At 48.0% G+C, this 21,294-nt stretch overlaps 2 protein-coding genes across 7 annotated transcripts; one reads left to right on the forward strand and one right to left on the reverse strand.

The window, feature by feature from the left end:
* The first annotated feature begins 2,490 nt into the window (after positions 1-2,490).
* On the forward strand, positions 2,491-5,276 carry LOC103166389 (RLA class II histocompatibility antigen, DP alpha-1 chain-like). Of its 5 annotated transcripts, none has more exons than XM_007658928.3 (4): positions 2,491-2,598; positions 2,677-2,775; positions 3,528-3,806; positions 5,048-5,276. In XM_007658928.3, exons 2-4 carry the CDS (start codon positions 2,694-2,696, stop codon positions 5,188-5,190), a joined length of 504 nt encoding a protein of 167 aa, XP_007657118.1. In that variant the 5' UTR covers positions 2,491-2,598; positions 2,677-2,693; the 3' UTR covers positions 5,191-5,276. The 5 variants fall into 5 exon arrangements, with proteins under 5 accessions (XP_007657118.1, XP_007657122.1, XP_007657120.1 ...); XM_007658932.3 differs by having other exon boundaries at positions 2,677-2,760; XM_007658930.3 differs by having other exon boundaries at positions 2,491-2,592.
* Positions 5,277-13,012: 7,736 nt separating this feature from the next.
* Positions 13,013-21,044, reverse strand: LOC100085024 (class I histocompatibility antigen, Non-RT1.A alpha-1 chain-like). Of its 2 annotated transcripts, none has more exons than XM_007656384.3 (6): positions 20,895-21,044; positions 20,029-20,292; positions 18,339-18,605; positions 16,540-16,815; positions 15,696-15,815; positions 13,013-13,524 (listed from the first exon to the last, which is right to left on the reverse strand). In XM_007656384.3, exons 1-5 carry the CDS (start codon positions 20,983-20,985, stop codon positions 15,718-15,720), a joined length of 996 nt encoding a protein of 331 aa, XP_007654574.2. In that variant the 5' UTR covers positions 20,986-21,044; the 3' UTR covers positions 13,013-13,524; positions 15,696-15,717. The 2 variants fall into 2 exon arrangements, with proteins under 2 accessions (XP_007654574.2, XP_001515425.4); XM_001515375.5 differs by having other exon boundaries at positions 13,419-13,521.
* Between the last annotated feature and the right edge of the window lie 250 nt (positions 21,045-21,294).

Here is a 21,294-nt window from a genome sequence, read left to right on the forward strand (position 1 = left end):
CATCACTCTCGGGAGAAATACACTTATTTAGTTATTCTCACACAATGAACTGAGGTTCCCTCTTGGAAGGAATACACTTGTTTAGTTAGTTGCATGCGGAGAATTGAGCTTCCCTCTTGGGAGGAATACACTTGTTTAGGCATGTGGAGAATTGAACTTCTCTCTCGGGAGGAATACACTTAGTTATTTACACATGGCAAATTGAGTTTCCTGCTTGGGAGGAATACACTTATTTAGTTATTCACACGTGGCCAATTGAGCTTCCCCTGTTGGGAGGAATACATTTATTTAGTTATTGGCAAGTGGAGAATCCAACTCTCTTGAGTGGAATACACTTATTTAGATATTCACACTCTAATTGAGCTCTCTTGGAAGGAATACACTTATTTAGTTATTCTCACACAGCAAATTGAGCTTCCCACTAGTGCAGCTTGCTTCCACTCAAACTGAAAGCTTGTATGCCTTGCATGTATTTGGTTATTCACATATGGCGAAGCTCTTAGCTCCCAGCCCCAAGGGAGTGCAGTGGGATGATCAACTGTCCTGGGGTCCCTCACTTAGTGAATTGGTTCCAGAGACACTCTGCTCTGGGCAGGAACGGCACCCAGCCGGCTGCCTCAAGTCTGGATCCGCTGCTCTTCCGGGCTGTTGGGGATTCCGGATTCCACTTGCCCAATCACCGCCTCGCCCCTCTCCTTCATGTGGGGGGTGAGGGACACCTTCTTCGGCATTCCTGGCCCGGGAAGTCTAGCGGCTTTGGTCACGGGGGAGCCGCCCTGCCCTCGTTTCCGAGTTCCACCTTGCTATTCATTCATTCATTCATTAAATAGCATTTATTGAGTGTAGTTTTACCTCTTAGCTTTAGGTGCTATCAGGATTCACATACATATTATTGCTTTCCTCAGTGGGATCTAGTACTGTCTTAATAATAATGTTGGTATTTGTTAAGCGCTTACTATGTGCCGAGCACTGTTCTAAGCGCTAGGGTAGACACAGGGGAATCAGGTTGTCCCACGAGGGGCTCACAGTCTTAATCCCCATTTTACGGATGAAGTAACTGAGGCACCGAGAAGTTAAGTGACTTGCCCAAAGTCACACAGCTGACAAGTGGTCGAGCCGGGATTCGAACCCATGACCTCTGACTCCAAAGCCCGTGCTCTTTCCACTGAGCCACGCTGCTTCTCTACCAGGGTGTGGATTTAGTTAACACACAAAACTGGATTTTTCCTCAAGGATTCAATGTGCGTCTCATGGACGGTGCCTTGGTCTGTGCTTGCTGACACTCACGGCCTCAATAAGCCCCAGGCTGACCTGCGCGTCACTGCTATTGCATTATTTACTTTGCCATCTACACTTTCATGTAGCCTTGTTCAACTGAAACCCATCTTGAGTTTCTGAAATCAAAAGCCCTTTTACTTGTGACTCCTATACTAACAGCATTTTTTTACCACTTCCACTATAAAAACTTGCTCCAACATATCCCTTGTTCAGATCACCCCATGAATGGCTGGATATAGCCCAGGCTGCCATTCTCTGGGAGGGACAGAGAGGGGCTCCTTTTAGACCGTCAAAAGAAGTCTATTTATGGCACTGATCCCGTAGGCTGCGCCCACAGAAGCAAAATGAAAGGGAGATCTGGTGGATTTGATCAAGTCAGGCAGACAGAGTGGATAGTTGCAGTCAAAACCAGTGCTTTTTTCTGTCTTGTTCGTTTGCAACGATTTCCTGGGTAATCGCTGAATCTCTTCATTATACCTTGCCTGTGATGGCAACAAGATCTAGTGGAGAGTGGGTCTGAGAGTCTGGAAGCTTCGATTTTAATTGCAACTCTGCTACAGGATTGCTGTGTGACCTTGGGCAACCTCTCTGTGCCTCAGTTTGCTTAACTAACAGAATTAGAGAGAAAACACCTGCCTCTCCTTACCTCACAGGGATGTTGTGAGGCAGAAAAGATAACTGATGAGAGAAGGGCAATTAGAATAAAATCAAATTATGATTTTTAAAAATTGTTATTATTATCATTATTACTTAAAATATATCTTATTTCCCCAGAGCCACAGTGAAGCAAATACTTGAAAATCTACCTGGTTATTTCATATCGTCTTGCCATATTTGCTTTTTCTGTCTCACTTGAGAGAATAAAGAAGAGCAGGTGAAACTGGAAAAACATTTGTTTTTATAGTAGTAGTCCAAGAAGTGACATTATCAGGATGGCTACCGCTTCTTCCAGTATTCCTCATACATAGAGTTTGAGTACCCCAAATATCAGTCACATGACCACCCAAAACCTCAATGGCTCATCTCCCTAATGGTGAATGCTTAACAAATATCACAAGTGCTATTAAGAGGGGTTCCTCAGAACTAAAGGCGTCCCCGCCCTGACATTTCAGTACGTCACCAGTTAACGGGAGAGAAGGTGACGTGAGGGTTCCAAGTTGATTATTGGGTGACAGAGACTCTTATCTGTGATGTCATCTCCGAGGTCGCCGTTGTCTCGGACAAGTGGCCGTTAGGAGTTGAGGGAGAGGAGGGCAGAAGCATTGTGTGGCGACATCTCCCAGAGCAGTTCAACTTCTCACCAGCAAAGACCATGTGAAGGCAAATTTGCTGAATTGAGCATGGCCAGAGTTCTCTAATCTAGCTCTCTAATCCTTGTCTTCTCTTTGTCCCGAACAGATACCTTCAAGAGGAAGATGCATCTGAAAATACCTCTGATGCTGGGTACTCTCTTCTTCGTGATTCTTCTGCTCCCTGAGAAAGGTGGGACTCCCAGAGGCAAGTACTGAGGGAGCTTGGGAGTCGGAGGACCAGGTTGAGGGGTGACACCTGGAGGCTGAGAGAACCCAGACCGGTCTCTGCTTCGTCCCTCAGCCGGTTCAGTAAACGTTCCCCCGTATAGGAGAACTCGGCTCCGGACTGCCATGGGGTGCCCGCTTCCCCAAGGTAGGGTAGAGCTCTACGGGCTGGGGAGGGACCTGCCTCTTCTCACAGGAAATGAGTCCACAGAGACAGGGAAAGATTAGTGAAGCGAGGAAGCTTTCTATCCCACTTCTCTCCTTTCCCCCCCATCCACATCCGCATCTCTGCCCTTGCTTCTCCCTACTCTACTCTTCTCCCAATCACCCTCTCGCCCCGACCTCCTCCCGCCCTTCTATTTCTCTTGGAAACTCCCCCTCCCAACATACACGCACCCCTCCAACTCTATCAGGGGGACCCCGAAGCTCCAAGTTCTGGGTTTGTGGGACAGGCCAAATTTATGCCTACCAGATTCAAGCCTAACTTGGAGGAGCCTCTCAGCGTGAAAGAGCCCCAAGACGTACAGGGGCCCAGAAGAATGCAAGTCTTGGGCTTTGCTCTAAGGAAACTGCAGGGGCCAGGAGGTTGGGCCTGAGTCAGAGCCTCACTATCAATCAATCAATGGCATTCGTTGAGCGCTCACTGTGTGTAAAGCACAGTACTAAGCGCTTGGGAGAGTACCAAACAACGAGGTAATAGACACATTTCTTATCCTCTTATCTCTGCCCTAGATAATCTCCAGATGATTGTGTTCTCTGACAAATCCAAGGAGCTGGACCAATCTGACAACCAGATCTATTCTACTGCCAACTATTCCCCGATTCTCAACATCACATGGCCGCGCGAGAGGGAGCCAGTGGTCGAAGGTGTGTTGGAGTCCAACCTCCTGCCTTGGTTTCACCATCCTTTCTGCAAGTTTTATGAACTCGTCATCGGCTCCTCCATCAATGACTCTTTCAACAGTAAAGTGGACCACTTGGGGCTGAAGAAGACTCTCCTCGTGCACTGGGGTACGTTTGACCTCTCCTCCAGCTCTCACTTTGCTTCTAATAATAAGAATTATGACACTTCGGCGCTTACAGTGTGCCAAGGACTGTTTCAAGCGCTGGAGTTGGACCCAGGCCCTGTCCGACGTGGGCCTCACACTCTTAATCCCCATTTTACAGATGAGGTAACTGAGGCCCAGAGAAGTGAAGTGACTTGCCCTAGGTCACACAGAGGACATGTGGCGGAGCCGGGATTAGAACCCAGGTCCTTCGCTCTTCCAGGCCTGTGCTCTCTCCGCTAAGCCATGCTGCTATCCCACTGAACTAGGAAGCAGGACTCCAGACCTCGGCTTCCCCCTCGCCCGATCCTCTAGAGACAAAGCATCGAACCGGAGACAAAGTCACTTTCCGGCCCCTCTCCCGAATATCTTTCTGGGCTGAGCTAGGGGCAACCTAGCTAACTCTAGTTTTGCCAGCCCATGGAGATTGCCGGGGTCACACACACCCTCACCCCTGCTCCCTGGCTCCAAACGTCACGTCCTAGCCTCAGTCCGACCCACCCTGCGGCAACCAAGACATTGGCCCAAGCCCTCAGCTCCCCTCTCAGAACCCAATATTCATTCATTCATTCAATAGTATTTATTGAGCGCTTACTATGTGCAGAGCACTGTACTAAGCGCTTGGAATGGACAATTCGGCAACAGATAGAGACCGTCCCTGCCCATTGCCGGGCTCACAGTCTAGTCGGGGGAGACAGACGGACAAAAACAAGACAACTTAATAGCAATAAATAGAATCAGGGGGATGTACACTTCATTAACAAAATAAATAGGGTAATACCCCAAAACAGAGTCACCTTATGAGTGATTTAGCTGAAAAGAAGAAGAACAGAAAATGTCAGGGCAAAGTGAGGGATCTGAATCAAATTCACTGTAGAAATTCAATGCTATGACAAATCTCCCTCGCACTTGGACCATGTGCCCCAGATGGGACAAGGACTTTGGGGTCTGGATCTCTTCGGGGCTTGGGCTGGGGCTGGGGCTCTCTGGGTGGCCTGAGTCCCCCTGGGCAGGGGCCGGGACTCTCTGGGGGCCACTCACAGGATGACTCATTGTAGTAGACATTGATCCTCTCCAGCTGCCGCGGGGAGTCACCCACATAGCCTCCGGCTGGGTCGATGCCGTGCTCATCGCTGATAACTTCCCAAAACTTGGTGCCGATCTGGTTACTCCCCACCTCTAACCCTGGGCTCTTCTTTCTCCTAGAGTCCAGTGCACTTATCCAAATATTGGAAGCCACAGAAATCCTGGTCTATGCCCTAGGGGTGATCATGCTGCTTTGGAACTTCATTCTGATCATCATGTTTTTTAAAAGAAGCATGTTCTCAACCAGAGTTCCTATGCCTTGATGGAGCCCCCTGGGACTTGGAGAACTAATGCCGTGAGGAACTCTGAGTTCTCGTTGAATTGGCAATAAATCTGGGCAGGTCTACCACTTTTTAGTCCACCAGTCAGTTCTTTACTAACTTCAGGGTGCGTATTGTGAGGCTCCAATACGAGGAAGAAATATGAGGCCCTTTTCCGTTCACTGGAGCGGCACCCCAGTGAATGCCGGGAGGAAAAGGTATTGGTTCAAAAGCCCCTTTGCATTTCCTCTCCAGTGTGGGTACCTGTCTTTGCCTTCTCCTGCCACTTTGATCTGTTTTCTTGCTGCTTTACTGCTGCTCGGATGAGGGAGGGGCTCCTGATGGTCCAGCAGAATGGGTGGAATGAGATCGTGAGACAGGGAAGCAACAGCAGAAACAACGCTTTTGCGCTGCTGCAAGAAAGGGAAAATCTTTGTGTGGTCACAGAACTTTTCAGTCACACGTACATACCCAGTAGGTGAACTTCACCGTCAGTGAGATCTACAATCAATCCATCAGTCATATCTAATGGGTGCTTACGCTGTGCAGAGCACTATACTAAGCACATGGGGGAAAACACTACAATATCAATCCATCAACAAATCGATGGCGTTTATAGAGCTCATACTGTGTGCAGAGCACTGTCCTAAATGCTTGAGAGAGCATGATACAATATCAATCAATCAATGGTATTTAATGGATGCCTACTCTGTACAGAGTATTGAACTGAGCAATTGGAGGAAAACAATACAATACCAATCAATCACTGGAATTGATTGTTTTTTACCATGTGCGGGGCATTCTACAAAGCACTTGGGAGAGTACAATACGATATCAATCAATCAGTGGTATTTATATTCACCACCCTACGCGCCCCACGGCACTTCCATCAATCGGTCAATCAGGGCTATTTATTCAGCGCTGACTGTATGCACCTAGATGATAAGCATCGTTCTCATCACAGGTAAGTGTAAACCCCTGACATCTTCCCTGGATTGAGTTTGCAAATGGCCAGTTTGAGGGCATGAATCCTGCGAGCTGGGAGCTCTTTCTTCAGCGTCTCCTCCAGTTTGGGGAAGTCGTAGAGTGGGGGGGTCAAAGCCGGAGATCAGAAAGACCTGGACCCCTCTCACCCCCTGATCCTGGAGTTTCTTTACACAGCCCTCTCAAATTTCCCACAGGATCCGGTCCTCGTTGTGGGATCTGGGTTTTCTGATCCTGCAGTTCTCCAGGTCCATGTCCACCTTGGCCCGGACAAAGTAGAATCTCTTCCCCATCTTCCCTATCTCGCGAGCCAAGAGAGCGTGGTTGGATGTGAACCGCTCGGAAGCCACCAGGATGAAGAAGTCGTAGCGGTGGAATGCTACTTTCTCCAGATATGAGCCGGGTTGGAAGTTGGGGGTCCCGATGCCGGGGGGATCCCAGTAGTTCATGTCTAAATTGGGGTGTTGATAGCATGTGGGTTCCTTGGTGGTCACCACACCGGTGAGAGCCGAACCCTCTTCTTCGTGGCCCACCCCCCAAAGAGCATTGATGATTGTGGATTTTCCGGCGCCTGACTCCCCCATGACGGTGATGTTCAGGTGCTCTTGGCTTCTTTCAGCGCCGAAGTGATCCCAGAAACGTTTCCTTTATTTCTCTCTATTGCCCCCGGATCTCGAGGACAAGTGTGACGATCTGGATAAAAAGAACAAGAGAAGCAGCATGGCCTAGCGGAAAGCTCCCGGGCCTGGGAGTCGGAGGACCTGGGTTCTAGTTCCGGTTCTGCCAACCGCTTGATCCGTGACCCTGGATGAGTCGCTTAACTTCTCTATGCCTCAGTTCTCCTGTTCTCCCTCCTACTTAGACTGTGACCCACATGTGGGACGGGAACTCTGTCCAACCTAATTCACGTGCATCTACCCCAATGCTTAGAACAGTGTTTGACACATAGTGAGTGCTTAACAAATACCATAAAAAAAAAGGAGTGTGAGAAGAGTGAGCCTTAAAAGAGGAAAGGTGGTGTTGGCTGGACACAAAGAAACCCACCTCCAGATGAAATCAAAAAAGGCCTTGGATAATCAATCGATGGATGGTATTTATTAAGCACTTCTTGTGTGCAGAACCCTTGGGAGAATACAATAGAATGAGGATCGGTCAGTGGTATTTATTGAATCCTTACTGTGTGCAGAGCACTATGCCGAGTGCTTGGGAGAAGGCAATCTGATATCAGTCAAATAATGGTGCTTATTAAGCACTTCTCGTGTACTTAATAAGTCACAATTTCTGATTGGCTTGGCAAGACCTGGTCCCAGTCCTGGCAAGTGGAGAATTTCCTTCAAGAAGAGAGGAAGCCAGAGCCTCTGGGAACCTGATCCCCTTTGCGGCTATGTGATGGACAGCTGGTGAGTACTCCCATCCATAGGACATCTTCCTTGTCAATGATAATGGTAAATTTTAGGTGCTTACTATGTGCCAGGCACTGTACTGAGTAAGTATTGGGGGTCGACGTAATGCAATCAGATGGGACTGTCCCTCTCCCACGTGTTATAGTGTACTCTCCCAACAGCTTATTATAGTGCTCTGCACACAGTAAGTGCTCAATAAATACAATTGAATGAATGAATGAATGGGGCTCACAGTTTAAGGAGGGAGGAGAACAGATTTTGAATCCCTCATTTTATAGATGAGGAAACTGAGGCGCAGAGAAGTGAAGTGACTTGCCCATGGTCGCCCGGCAGGCAAGTAGTGGAGCCAGGATTAGAACCCAACTGAGGCACAGAGAAGTGAAGCGACTTGCCCAAAGTCACACAGCTGACAAGCGGCAGAGCCGGGATTTGAACCCATGTCCTCTGACTCCCCAGCCTGGGCTCTTTCCACTGAGCCACGCCACTTCACATCATGACCTCCGGAGCCTTGGATCACACTGGCGTTTCCCCGATGTCCGCATTTCCTCTCTCCTGAAGAGATGGAGGTAGGAAGGAAGGAGTCTATAGGGAACTAGAGAGCCCACACTTTCAGCTCCTCGAGGGTGGGGTCAAGGGAGGGTTTTTTTTTTTCTTTTTAGACCAGATGTAGTCCTTGTCCCACATGAGGCTCACAGTCTGGGGAATGAAATAAGAATGAAATCTGTCAAGGCAGAGTAGCACAGTGGAATGAGTACAAGACTGAAATCAGGAGGACTTGGACTCTAATCCCGGATCCACCTCTTGCTGTGTGACCTTGGGCAAGTCACTTAACTTCTCTGTGCCTCAGTTCCCTCACCTACAAAATGGGAATAAAATACCAATTCTCCCTTCGTTTCTGACTGCGAGCCCCATGTGGGACAGGAACTGTGTCTGACCTGTTATCTTGTGTCCACCCCAATGCTGAGCACAGAGCTTGGCTTAATAAATTCCATTAAAACAGAGGCTGCACACAGCAAGCGCTTAATAGATACTGTGATAAAAATGGAAGGAGATGAGCAGTGTAAAAAGAAGTTTGAAGATGTAAGTTAATTAACTGTGTAGACTAATAATAATAATAATGTTGGTATTTAAGTGCTTACTATGTGCAGAGCATTGTTCTAAGCGCTGGGGTTGATACAGGGTAATCAGGTTGTCCCACGTGAGGCTCACAGTCTCAATCCCCATTTTACAGATGAGGTAACTGAGGGACAGAGAAGTTAAGTGACTTGCCCACAGTCACACAGCTGACAAGTGGAGGAGCCGGGATTAGAACCCACATCCTCTACAGCACTCTACGCAAAGTAAGTGCTTAATAAATGTCACTGATAAGAACCTTGAACCTTGAAGCCAATGTCAAAGCATCTTTACTTCATATAGATGAAGATGGGCAACCAGAGGAATGGTTTGGAAGAGACAGGGGTGGGTGTGCTGAGTGACATTTCAGGAAGATGATCTGAGCGGCAGGAAGAGATAAATCCCCTGACATCCCACTGTACCCTGAAATCTGCTGTTTGTGTTACGATAGGGAAAGAAAGGGCCTATTGAGGTTAGATTATATCACAGATCAGTTAATTGTCACTTAATTAGTCACTTTCAGGTTCCTGAGATTCTCTTTTTGGTCAGGAGTTAGGATTGGAACCATTCATATGGCAGAGAGCATGTCTACCAAATCTGTTGGATTGTACTCTCCCAATCGCTTAGTACAGTGCTCTGCACACAGCAGGTGCTCAATAAATACCATTGATGATGATTGATGATGATCAGCGAAGATGGGAAGATTAGACTATCGGGGAGAAGGTTGACTTGGACTTCTAGCACATTAATTGTCCATAGTTTAGCCCTGGCAAAGTCACCCCTCTAGAGCACTGTTGTCAACCTTTTTTTCCCTCCAATCCTCAGTTCTCTTCCACGCCCAGAAATAATCAATCCATCAGCCAATGGTATGTATTGAGCACCTACCGTGTGCAGAACACTGTACTAAGCACTTGAGAGAGTATAATACAAGAGAGTTGGTAGATCAGTCAAACTTGTTGTGGGCAGGGAATGTGCCTGTTATACTGTACTCTCCCAAGTGCTTAGTACAGTGCTCTTTACACAGGAAGCACTCAATAAATACAATCGACTGACCGAATGACTGGTATTTATTAAGCGCACACTGTGTACAGAGCACAGTACTAAGCGCTTGGGAGAGTACAGTATAATAGAGTTGGTAGATATGATCCCCGCCCTCAAGGAGCTTTCAATGTAATGTCTGTTTATCGTTGTATTGTACTCTCCCAAATGCTCAGTACAGAGCTCTGCATACAGTAAGCACTCAATAAATACGACTGAATGAATGGGGGAGACACTGAACCTTTAGTACACATAGTAGACACTCAAATATCATTGATTAATTGACAGATTTTTTAAAATGGTAGTTAAGTGTTTACTATGTGCCAGGGACTGTACTAAGCTGTGGGATAGATACTAGCTAATCAGGCTGGATACAGTCCATGTCCCACCCAGTCTTAATCCCCATTTTTCAGCTGAGGTAATTGAGGCACAGAGAAGTTAAGTGACTTGCCCCAGGTCACCCAGCGGACAAGCAGCAGAGTGGAATTAGAACTCAGGTCCTCTGACTCCCAGCCTTAACAAATACCATTATTATTATTATTATTATTGTTATTATTACATTCTAGATAGGGGAAGCAGCAAGATTATAAGGATGTGAACACAGGTTCTGTGGGGCTAAGGAGTTTCTGTTTGATGCAAAGATGGATGGGCAACCACTGGAGGTTCTTGAGGAGTGGAGAGACGTTTGCAGAAGGATGCCTTTGAAAAATGATCTTGGCATCAGAGTACGGTTTGAACAGGAGCGGGGAGAGGGTGGAGGCAGGTCAGCAAAGAGGCCGATGCAGTAGTCGAGACGGTGTATGACAAGTGTTCGAACCAATGCGGTAGCTGTTTGGCTGGAGAGTTCGGGGCAGATTCTAGAGATGTCGTGAAGGTAAAACTGACAGGAATTGGCGATAGACTGAATATGTGGGTTGAATGAGAGAGATGAGTAAAGGATCATCCCAAGGATATGGGTTTGTGAGACAGTGAAGATGGTGGTGTTGGCTACAGTGATGGGAAAGTTGAGGGGACTTCTAGTTGACTTCTAGGCTCATGCTCTTCCCAGTAGGCCATGCTGCTTCTGCACGTCAGTAATATTTATTAATTAATACTATTAACTAAGCACTTAGAATGGGCAGAGCACTGTACTTAACATAGGGGTAGATACAAGATAGATCCACATGGGGCTGACAGTCTATGTAGGACGTATTGAATTCCCATTTTGCAGATGAGGGAACTGAGGCTCGGAGAAATTATGTGACTTGCCCAAGGTCACACAGCAGTAAGAGCTTCCAGTCTAATCTCCTTCCATCTGCTATTTATTTCAGACTATTCCTCCGACAGTTCCCTTGGGCTCTCGACCTATCACCTCACCTGGCGGGTCCCTGAGTACCCCAAAACACCCCAAACCTTAAATCACAAACATCCCCCAAAATGCCAAGAGGTGCCAGCCTTACCTGGCCAACCGGGGGACTCGGTGGAACAGTCGATAGCATTTAATCAATGTTATTTAATGAGCACTTACTGTGTGCGGAGAACTGTACCGAGGGCTTGCGAAAGTACGATGCCTAGTTGGTAGACGTGCTCCCTGCCCACAGGAAGCGCTCAATAAATACCACTGACTGAATGGATGAATGGAAGAAAAGAAGAAAGCAATTGGTATAGGAGTCAGTAAGGATGGAGAAGTACCGTTGCCAAGCGGAGGAGAGGGCAGAGGAAAGGATGAATTTGAAATGAACTGTCATCGGTTATGCCAATCTCTCCTACGCCCCTTCCTTTAAAAGCATCTGTCCCATTTGGGGCATTCTCTCTTGACTTAGAAGGAGCAGCATGACCTAGTTGAAAGAGCTCGGGCTTGGGAGTCAGAGGACCTAGGTTCTAATCCCGACTCCGCCGCTTGTCCGCTCTGCGACCTCGGCCAAGTCACAGTGTTTCTGTGCCTTATTTACCTCATTTGTAAAATGAGGATTAAGACCGTGAGCCCCATGTGAGATATGGACTGTATCCAACCCGATTAGCTTGTATCTACCCCAGCACCGAGTACAGTGCTTGGGGCATAGTAAACACTCAACAAATACCATGAAAAAAAAAAGGGATCCAGGAGACTCGTTCCAGGCTGCAGAGTCTGGGCCCTTCTGATAATCTAGCAGCCGCTGGAACAGGCTCACAGTCAAGTAGGGAGCCAAGATGTGTGGAGTCCGATACGGCCACGGGGCTGAGGAAGCGATAAGATGGCTTGGGGAGGGGCGGGAATGGTAATTTAAGCAGTGTGGCCTAGTGGAAAGAGCCTGGGCCTGCGAGTCGGAGGACCTGTGTTCTAATTCCTGTTCTGACAATGCTTGCTGTATGAGCTTGGGCTAGTCACTTAACTTCTCTGTGTTTCAGTGTCAACTGTAAAATAATAATAATTATGGTATCTGTTAAGTGCTTACGATGTGCCGAGCACTGTTCTAAGCACTGGGTGGGGATTCAATACCTGTTCTCCCTCCTACTTAGATTGTGAGCCCCGTAAGGGACAGGGGCTGTGTCCAACCTAATTAATTTGTATTACCCCAGCACTTAGAACAACCTAAGTGCTTAAAATACCATTAAAAAATGGCTACTTGCATTTCAGATGAAAAGTCTCCCGTTCCGATGAAAGGATTGCTATCAAAATTCAAAATATTTTTTGCATCAGAGTGAATTGTCCCTTTTTGAGAAGGCTTTCTTTTCACCTCAGTTGTAAGTAAATCACAGGTCCCAGTCCGAGGTGTTCCGTCCCGTCCCACCCCTGCCACACACACAGTTAGTGAGCTCATTTAAAGAAAGTCAAAACTAGTTTAGATGGTAGATTTCCACCACATTTTCAATGTCACCTAAAGCATACTTAGACTGTGAGCCCCTTGTGGGACAGGTACTTTGTCCAACCTGATATCTGGTATGTACCCCAGCACTTAGTACAGTGCTCGGGCACATAATAAGTGCTTAATAAGTACCACTGGAAAAAAACCATGTCAAGTTCTCGATCACATTTTAACACATTTTGTCCCCCCTGAAAATGTCTGCCCAGCTTCTTAACTTTGCAGCGGAGTGGTTGAGCCTGAAGAAAGAGTGAAGCAGATACCCGAGGCCAAACAATCAAGGGTATTTATTCAATGCTTCCCATATGCAGGACCTTGTACTAAGCATTTGAGAGAGTACAGTTCAACAGAGTTGGTAGACACATTCCCTGCCCACAAGGAGATTACGGCCTAGAGGAATTAGTCAATCAATGATATTTACTGAGTGCTTACTTTTGGAGAGCACTGTACTAAGTGTTTGTGAGAGCATGTAATACAACAGAGTTCCCTACCCGCAAAGAGCTTACAGTGTAATGGGGAGGTCAGACACTAAAATAAATCTTTTGGTTTTGTTCCTGGGGACTGAGATGAGAGATGCTAAGGAAATCCAGATGACAATTCCCTGACTTCAAGGGGCTTACGATCTAGTGGAGGAGAAAGGATGATGAAAAGCATTTCACTGGGTCCTATTTTGCGTTTATTCACTGCTATCGTTCGGCTGTGATCAGAGCGTGTTTCGCCGATGGCTCTCATCTCCACTGTGACCGATCGCTCCAACAATCGTTTGAGGGCGCTGGCAAAGGTTGGTCACTGGGAAGAGGCAAAGTTTGGCCTCTTTCTCTGGAACCAGATGGGGCTCTGCCCCATTCTGAACCTCTGGATTCAAATTTTTGGACTTGAAATGGGGTCATATACGGCATCAGATGGCTTCTCGGTGGAAGGGAGTAGAGGCAGTTCAGTATTTCGGTTCACCCTCTCGAGGAATCATTAGTGGTCTGCTGAGAAGAAGCACAGAGTGAGGGACGATAGAGGTGTGAGTTATTTTTCAGGACAGAAATAATAATAATAATTTTGGTATTTGTTAAGCGCTTATTATGTGCAGAGCACTGTTCTAAGTGCGGGGGTAGATACAGGGTAATGAGGTTGTCCCTCAGGAGGCTCAGAGTCTTCATCCCCTTTTTACAGATGAGGTAACTGAGGCACAGAGAAGTTAAGTGACTTGCCCACAGTCACACAGCTGACAAGTGGCAGAGCTGGGATTCGAACCCATGACCTCTGACTCCCAAGCCCGGGAAAGCACCCAACCCAAACACCTGCCAAGGAATCTCACTGTCTTCTCACTCCCCCTTATAGAATGGAAGCTCCTTGTGGGCAAGGAACGTATCACACTTTTTTATTCTGTACTTCTCAAGCGTCCAGTACGGTGGCCACTCAATAAATGCTATTAGTACAGTTCCCACAACCCAATCCAATGGATTCCTTCTAATTGCTGAGAAGCAGTGTGGTCCAGTGAAAGGAGCACTCAGCCTGTGAGTCAGAAGGATCTGGGTTCTAATCCAGACCCTGCTACTTATCTGCTCTGTGACTTTGGGCTAGTTACTTAATATTTCTATGCCTCAGTTACCTCACCTGTAAAATGAAGAATAAGACTGTGATCCCATGTGGGACATGGACTGTGTCCAACGTGATCAGCTTGTATCTACCCCCGTGCTTAGTACAGTGCCTGGCACTTGGTAAGTGCTTAACAAATACCGTAAAAGAAAAAAACCCTCATTACCAAATCATCCCCAGTGCTCATAAAAATAATAATAATTGTGGTGTTTGTTAAGTGCTTAAAATTAAGTTAATCGGGTCAGACACAGTCCTTGTCCCACATTCTAAGTTAATAGGCGAACAGGTATTGATTCCCCATTTTACAGATGAGGAAACTGAGGCACTGAGAAGTTAAGTGACTTGTCTAAAGTCATTCAAAGGCAAGTGGTGGAAACAGGATTCAGATCTAGGTCCTCTGGCTCCCAGGTCCAGGCTCTGTGACCATCCCCTAGGCTACACTGATTCTTATTTATCCGGGGTGATGGGATGGAAAGGTAGGGGAAAGAAAGACTGGCCAAAATCAGGGGAGTGAAGAGGAGATAGTTTGGGGTTCCCTCCTCTCAGTTGCTATGCCCTTTCTCTTCTAGAGGCAGCCGGTTACTAGGCTCAATGGGAGGCCTTGTCCCATATGTAGCCCCTAATCAAGTGGAGTCAACATGTCTAGTTCATAGAGAGAAAAGACCCAGTGAAGAGTGACAAAGTGGGTTAAAATCTGAGATTTGGACCTTCAGTGTTTCTAATACACTGCTCATTAACCCCACAGGGCCCACCACCTCCTTAGGATGCTAGCTGGGGTGAATGTCCTTCTTAGACATAATGGGGATCCCTGGAGTAACCCTGCTTCCCCAGGGCTCCCCTCAGGCTCACCTGAGGAGCTCAAGGTGAGGTGAACTCCTGGGATTTAAAGGAAGCCAAAGCAGAGAAAAAAAAATTCGCTTCTAGGTAACTGGATTTTTGCTGTTCGGTGAGTTGGGGTTTTTTAATGGTATTTCTCAGGCACTTGCAATGCGCCAAGCACTGTTCTAAGCACTGCGGTAGGACACAGCCCCTGTCCCACATGGGGCTCACAGTCCCCATTTTACAGATGAGGGAACTGAGGCATGGAGAAGTGAAGTGACTTGCCCAAGGTCACACAGCAGGTACATGGCGAATTAGGATCCAGGTCCTCTGACGTCCCCCACCAGGCCCGGGCTCTTTCCACTAGGTCATGCTGCTTGTCCAACTCAATGTGAATTAAGCCACGTTGGCGTCCTTGACTGCTCCCTGGAATGTTAGCAGGAAGCACTATCTGGGTGCTACCTGATTCATATGCCCAAGGACAACCCCAGGAACTAGAAGGGTCACGGACTATAGGGAGTGAGGAGGAATAATAATCTTAAAAAGACAATGCATACCCTTGGGTGGCTTCCTTGGTAGGTATGGGGTTGTTGTCCCAAAATCCACTGCGATTCACCAGGGTATCGTATTTTAACAAGTGCTTAATACAGTGCACACAGTAAGCGCTCAATAAATACCATCGACTGACTGGGGACTGGAAACTCCAAAGGAAGTAGAGAAATTAGTCTTGCCTCCTTACTTGTTAGTGGCACGTTTTTCTTCTACAGGACACAGTTCCAAATCCAAACCAAGGTGAAGAACAGGACAGCGACGAGACAAAAAGCAATGACCCAGATGGTCAAGGAATCAGGTTCCAGCTCTGAAACAAAATAGGGGGGAATGAGGTGTCTGCCCCTAGCCACGTTATTATTATTATTATTATTATTATTGTTATTAAATGTGTTAATATTATTATGGTATTATTAAGTGCTTATTATGTGTCAAGCGCTGTTCTAAGCTTTGGGGAAGATACACGGTAATCAGGTTGGACACAGTCCCCCGTCCCACATGGCGCTCACAGTCTCAGTTGGAGGGAGAGCAGGTATTGAATCCCCATTTTACAGTTGAGGAAACAGAGGCATAGAGAAGTTAAGTAACTTGCCCAAGGTCAGACAGCAGGCGAGTGACAGGGCCGGTTTAGAACCCAGGTCCTCTGACTCCCAAGCCCGAGCTCTTTCCACTAGGACATGCTGCTTCTCATAACCCCCCTATTTATGGTATTTATTAAGCGCTTACTATGTGCCAGGTACTGTCTTAAGCGCTGGGGTAGATACGAGTTAACCAGGTTGGACACAGTCCATGAACCACATGGGGCTCACGGTATTAACCCCATAGGCTCAGAGAAGTTAAGTGACTTGCCCAAGGTCACCCAGCGGACAAGTGGAGGAGAAGGCACGAGAACCCAGGTCCTTCCAACTCCCAGGCCCACGCTCTACCCCCTAGGCCACGCTGCTCCTCTTCCATAAGCCCCACTGTGCTACCCATGATTCTGCTTCCCCCCACTCACCCTGAACCTGCTCACCACCCAACAGCCCGGTACTCACCCCAGGCCTGGTTGAACTGGGCGCTCAGCTCCCCATGCTTCACCCGGCAGATATATTTCTCCTTTTCCCCGGGGGGAATCTCCACGGATGCCCACTTCTGGTAGGTGCCGTCCCCACTGGGCCGTGCTTTCGAGTGCTTGGTGTCCTGCTCCATCTCTTCCCCATCCTTCAACCAACTCAGCACGATATTTGGGGACGAGAAGCTGAAGACCCAGCACTTCAGGATCATCTCTCTGTTGGGGCCTGTGTGTTGGGTCACTAGCCCTGACGGTCGTTCTGAAAGAGAAAAAAGATTGTAGATCAGGGATGGTGAGGGGCTTCCCACCTCCCCGCCCCTCATGAGCCCGGAGCCCAGAAAATGGAACTTCTACAGAGTTACTCTAAATATTCACACCTAGCCCCTATACTGTCCACTATAGCCAGCCCTTCTAACAGAATTTAGATGTACCCAACCCTTTCTTGTATCTTAACATTAAACAACCAATCAATGATATTTATTGAGCGCTTACTGTGGGCAAAGGACTGTACTAATTGCTTGGGAGAGTGCAACGTAACAACAAACAGACACATTCTCTGCTCACAATGAGCTCAGTCTACAGGGGAAGACAGATATTAATATACATAAATAAATGAATAAATAATAAATACATAAATTACATATATATACATATGCGCTATGGGGATGGGAGGGAGAACGAATGAAGGGAGCAAGTCAGGGCGACGCAGAAGGGAGCGGGAGAAGAGGAGAAGAGGGTTTAGTCAGGTGAGGCTTCTTGGAGGAGATGGGCCTCCAATAAGGCTTTCAAGTGGGAGAGACCCAATTACCTGTCTGATATGAGAAGGGAGGGGTAGACATGTTCCCTGCCCACAAGGAGTTTATAGTCTAGAGGGGGAGACAGACAGTAATAAGAATCAATAAATATAGATATGTACATAAGAACTGTGGGACTGAGGGAGGGGTGAATAAAAGGTGCAAACCCAAGATCAAGGGCAAGCTCACTGTGGGCAGGCAGTGTGTCTGTTTATCATTATACTGTACTCTCCAAAGAGCTTAGTACAGTGCTCTGCACACAATAAGCTGCCTGACTGACTGAGCAGGATAAGAGGAAATGAGGGCCTGGTCAGGGAGGGTCAGATTCATCATCGGATTTGACTGCCAGGGCCAGAGGGTCTCCTGGGGACCCTTAAGGGCGTGTACATCCACCTATGGGGAGGGGAGGGGAATCCCCACAGAATCCAAGATGGTGTCCCACGGGCCACCCTGCTCCCTCAGTCACCACCTTCACCCACGGAGAACCAGGCTCTTCACGGGACAGCAGTACCACAGGGTCTAAAGGAGGCCCTGCCCCCCAAGGGTAGGCAGCTCAGTCTAATGGGTGAAAACAATCACCTTAGGGTGGCCAATGAAATCACAGGAGCGGCCTGGCCTAGCGGAAAGAGCACGGCCTCCCAGACCTGGCTTCTAATCCCAGCTCCACCACGCTTCTGCTGTGCCCAACCAGATTCATTTGTATCTACCCCCAGCACTTAGAACAGTGCTTGAAACGTAATAATGATAGTAATTATAATAATAGCACTAATAATCATCGTCATAATAATAATAGAAACAGACTGGTGTCAGAGGCAGGGGCAGCCCATACTGGGTGAGTTAAACTCATCTCTAGACTGTAAATTCGCTGTGGGCAGGGCTCACTGCGTCTGTTAACTCTATTGTACTCTCCCAGGCGCTTAGCAAAGTGCTCTGCACACAGAAAGCGCTCAGTAAATGTCCTCGATTGATTGATTAACAGAGTTTATACCTTTCAGGTCCAGGATGTATTTCTTGTACTTCACCAAGTCCTGGAAGGTCTGGACACATTTATCAAGCAGTTCAGATTTCCTGTGTGCCTCTGTGGCATTCCATTTTTGCTCGGTGATTTTGGCCACAGAATCTTTCGTAGTCCAGGTTTCTTTGTCCAGGTCGTAGGAAATGTAGTCCTCGCCATCATATCCAAAGAAGAAAATTCCCTTGGAGCTGTTGTCTTTCTGGATCTCACAGCCAATCACATTCTGGAAAGTGTGAGACCCTGGTATCCACCCCCCCCGCCCCGCCCCGCCCCCACACACTGAATTAGTGCACCTCGCAGACAACTAGACCCCAGAATACAAAGTACCAGAGCAGCTCCTTTAAACACCCTTCTACCCGCTACTTAGAGAAGCAGAGTGGTCTAGTGAATAGAGCAAGGGCCTGGAAGTCAGAAGACCTGGGTGCTAATCTCAACTCTGTCACATTCCTGCTGTGTGACTCTGGACAAGTCCCTTAACTTCTCTTTGCCTCAGCTTCCTCATCTGCAAAATTGGGATTGAAACCTCTTCTCACACATAGACTGTGAGCCCCATGTGGGACCTGATTATCTTTTATCTACCCCAGTGCTTAGAACAGTACTTGGCACATAGTAAGTGCTTAACAAATACCATTATTATTATGATAATATTACTCATAGACTATTGGCCAACCTACTTGCTCTTCAGATGAGCGGGACACAGTATCATCCATTTCTACTACAAAAACCAAAGCCATGTCCCTTTCCTACAAAACAAGGCATTAGAATAACAAATGGCCCAGATAGAGAAGCAGCGTGGCTCAGTGGAAAGAGCAGGGGCTTTGGAGTCAGAGGTCATGAGTTCGAATCCTAGCTCTGCCACTTGTCAGCTGGGTGACTGTGGGCAAGTCACTTAACTTCTCTGGGCCTCAGTTACCTCATCTGTAAAATGGGGATTAAGACTGTGAGCCCCATGTGGGACAACCTGATTCCCCTATGTCTACCCCAGCGCTTAGAACAGTGCTCTGCACATAGTAAGTGCTTAACAAATACCAACATTATTATTAATTTGTCTTTAATTTGTCTATTCTAATCAGAAGAGACACAGACTGGAGGCAGAGGCCTGGAGACATTAAGCGATTCTCCCAAGTTCCCACAGCAGACAAGTTGCAGAGCTGGGTTTAGAACCCAGGTCCTTGAAAGTCTGACCTTGTGACCTTCGCCAGGGCCCCACTGAGACAAGTTGGGGGCTCGAACTGGTCTGCCTGGTGAGGCCCTCCCTGTCAGGTGACTCTTGATGATGTCACTACAGCGTGCCCTGGGCTCTGGCGGCCTTTTGTTTGTAGGGGCAGGAGAAGGGGGAAGGGAGGAAAGGAAGAGCAGGAGTCAGGAGTCAGGAGTCTGGAGCAGCGTGGCCTAGTGGAGAGGGTCTGGAAGTCAGAGGACCTGGGTTCTAATCTCGGCCCCACCTCTTGTCTGCTGTGGGACTTTGGGCAACGCACTTTGCTTCCCTATGCCTCAGTTTCCTCATCTGTAAAATGGAGCTTCAGTGCCCGTTCTTCCTCCTGCTCAGACTGTGAGCCCCACGTGGGAGAGGGACCTGATTAACTTCTATCTACCCCACCACTTAGAACAGTGCTTGACACGTGCTAAGTGCTTAGCACATACAACAGTAACAACAACTTACCTCCACTGTGATGGTAGTGGCTCATGATGTCTTGCATTTGGCTTTGGAACCAATCCTGCCAGAGGCTAATCTGCAAGATCTGCTTTTCAATATACCCATGTCCAACTCGATTCTCTATCCTCTTATTCTGGAATTTTAATTTCTGTTTTTCACTGTCATACTGTGCTAAGAAGTGGTCATCCAGATAGACATGCAAACCAAACTCAGGGACCCCCGGACTGGGCTCGGAGACAGCAAAACTGAAAAATTTCAGTGAGTGTAACTCTAGGAGAGACGGAGAGGAAAGACGAGTCAGGTTTGGGATTCCCCCCTTGTAGGGAAAGGGCCACGGCAAGGTTCGATTTCTTCAGGGCCCAGGGATGTGGAAGCCAGGGGACCTCCGGGCAAAAGTTCTTTTTTTTTCCTCCTGGTCTGCACCCCATTTCTCCCTGTTCCCTTAGCTTCACGCACACCCCTCCACCCGGGCCTAACCCGGGCCACCTCAGGAGGGACAGGAGGTCCATCGAGTCAAGAACAGGGATGGAGGGGAAGAGCGATGTTGAGTGGGTGTTGGCCCCAGCTGTCAATAAATCCCCGATGCCAAACCTTATCTCCCTAAAATGGATGGCTTTACAAAACAGATACTGCCACCACCTTTCCCCAAAACAGGTCTGGCCCAATCCCCTCCCCCACGGAAAACAACCCCTCTGGGGCAATCCCACTCAGCTCTGAGAGGGAGTCTCTACTTTCCTGAGCCTTAAACTCTGGACCAAAATGGAGACTGTCCCTAGGTCTCCCGAGCACCTACAAGCCTCTCTTAGTTGGAAACAGCGCCACGAACCCACCGGAAGGGAACCGAGGGGGCAAGGAAGAAGCTGGAAACCCACCTGAGCCCGTCGCCAAACACGGGACCAGAAGCAGCTGAAGGAGGACATCCCAAGGCAGGGGGACACGCTTCCCAGAGCCCACGACCGCCATCGCTGGGGACGATTCCCCGTGAATCCTGCGAGGAGGGGAGGGGACAGGATGTACAGGTTGTGGAGATATCGAGGGAAGGGACAGATCCTTCTCATCGCTAACGCCAGCCTCGTTTCAAGGCGCTTCTTGGGCCAGGAGCCATTTCCCTCTCTGCTCCTGGGAGATAAAATATTGAGCCAGCGCCATGGTGATTAAGAATGGCTCAGCCTTTCTTTGAGGCCCCCTCTCTCCTTCCTGGGTAAGACACAGACAAGTTTGAGCTCTTCCGAGTGGGTAGTTGGGGGAAAGTGATGTACCCCTCACGGGGGG

This window comes from Ornithorhynchus anatinus, chromosome X5 (genome assembly GCF_004115215.2).
Source record: "Ornithorhynchus anatinus isolate Pmale09 chromosome X5, mOrnAna1.pri.v4, whole genome shotgun sequence".
Lineage (NCBI taxonomy): Eukaryota > Metazoa > Chordata > Mammalia > Monotremata > Ornithorhynchidae > Ornithorhynchus > Ornithorhynchus anatinus.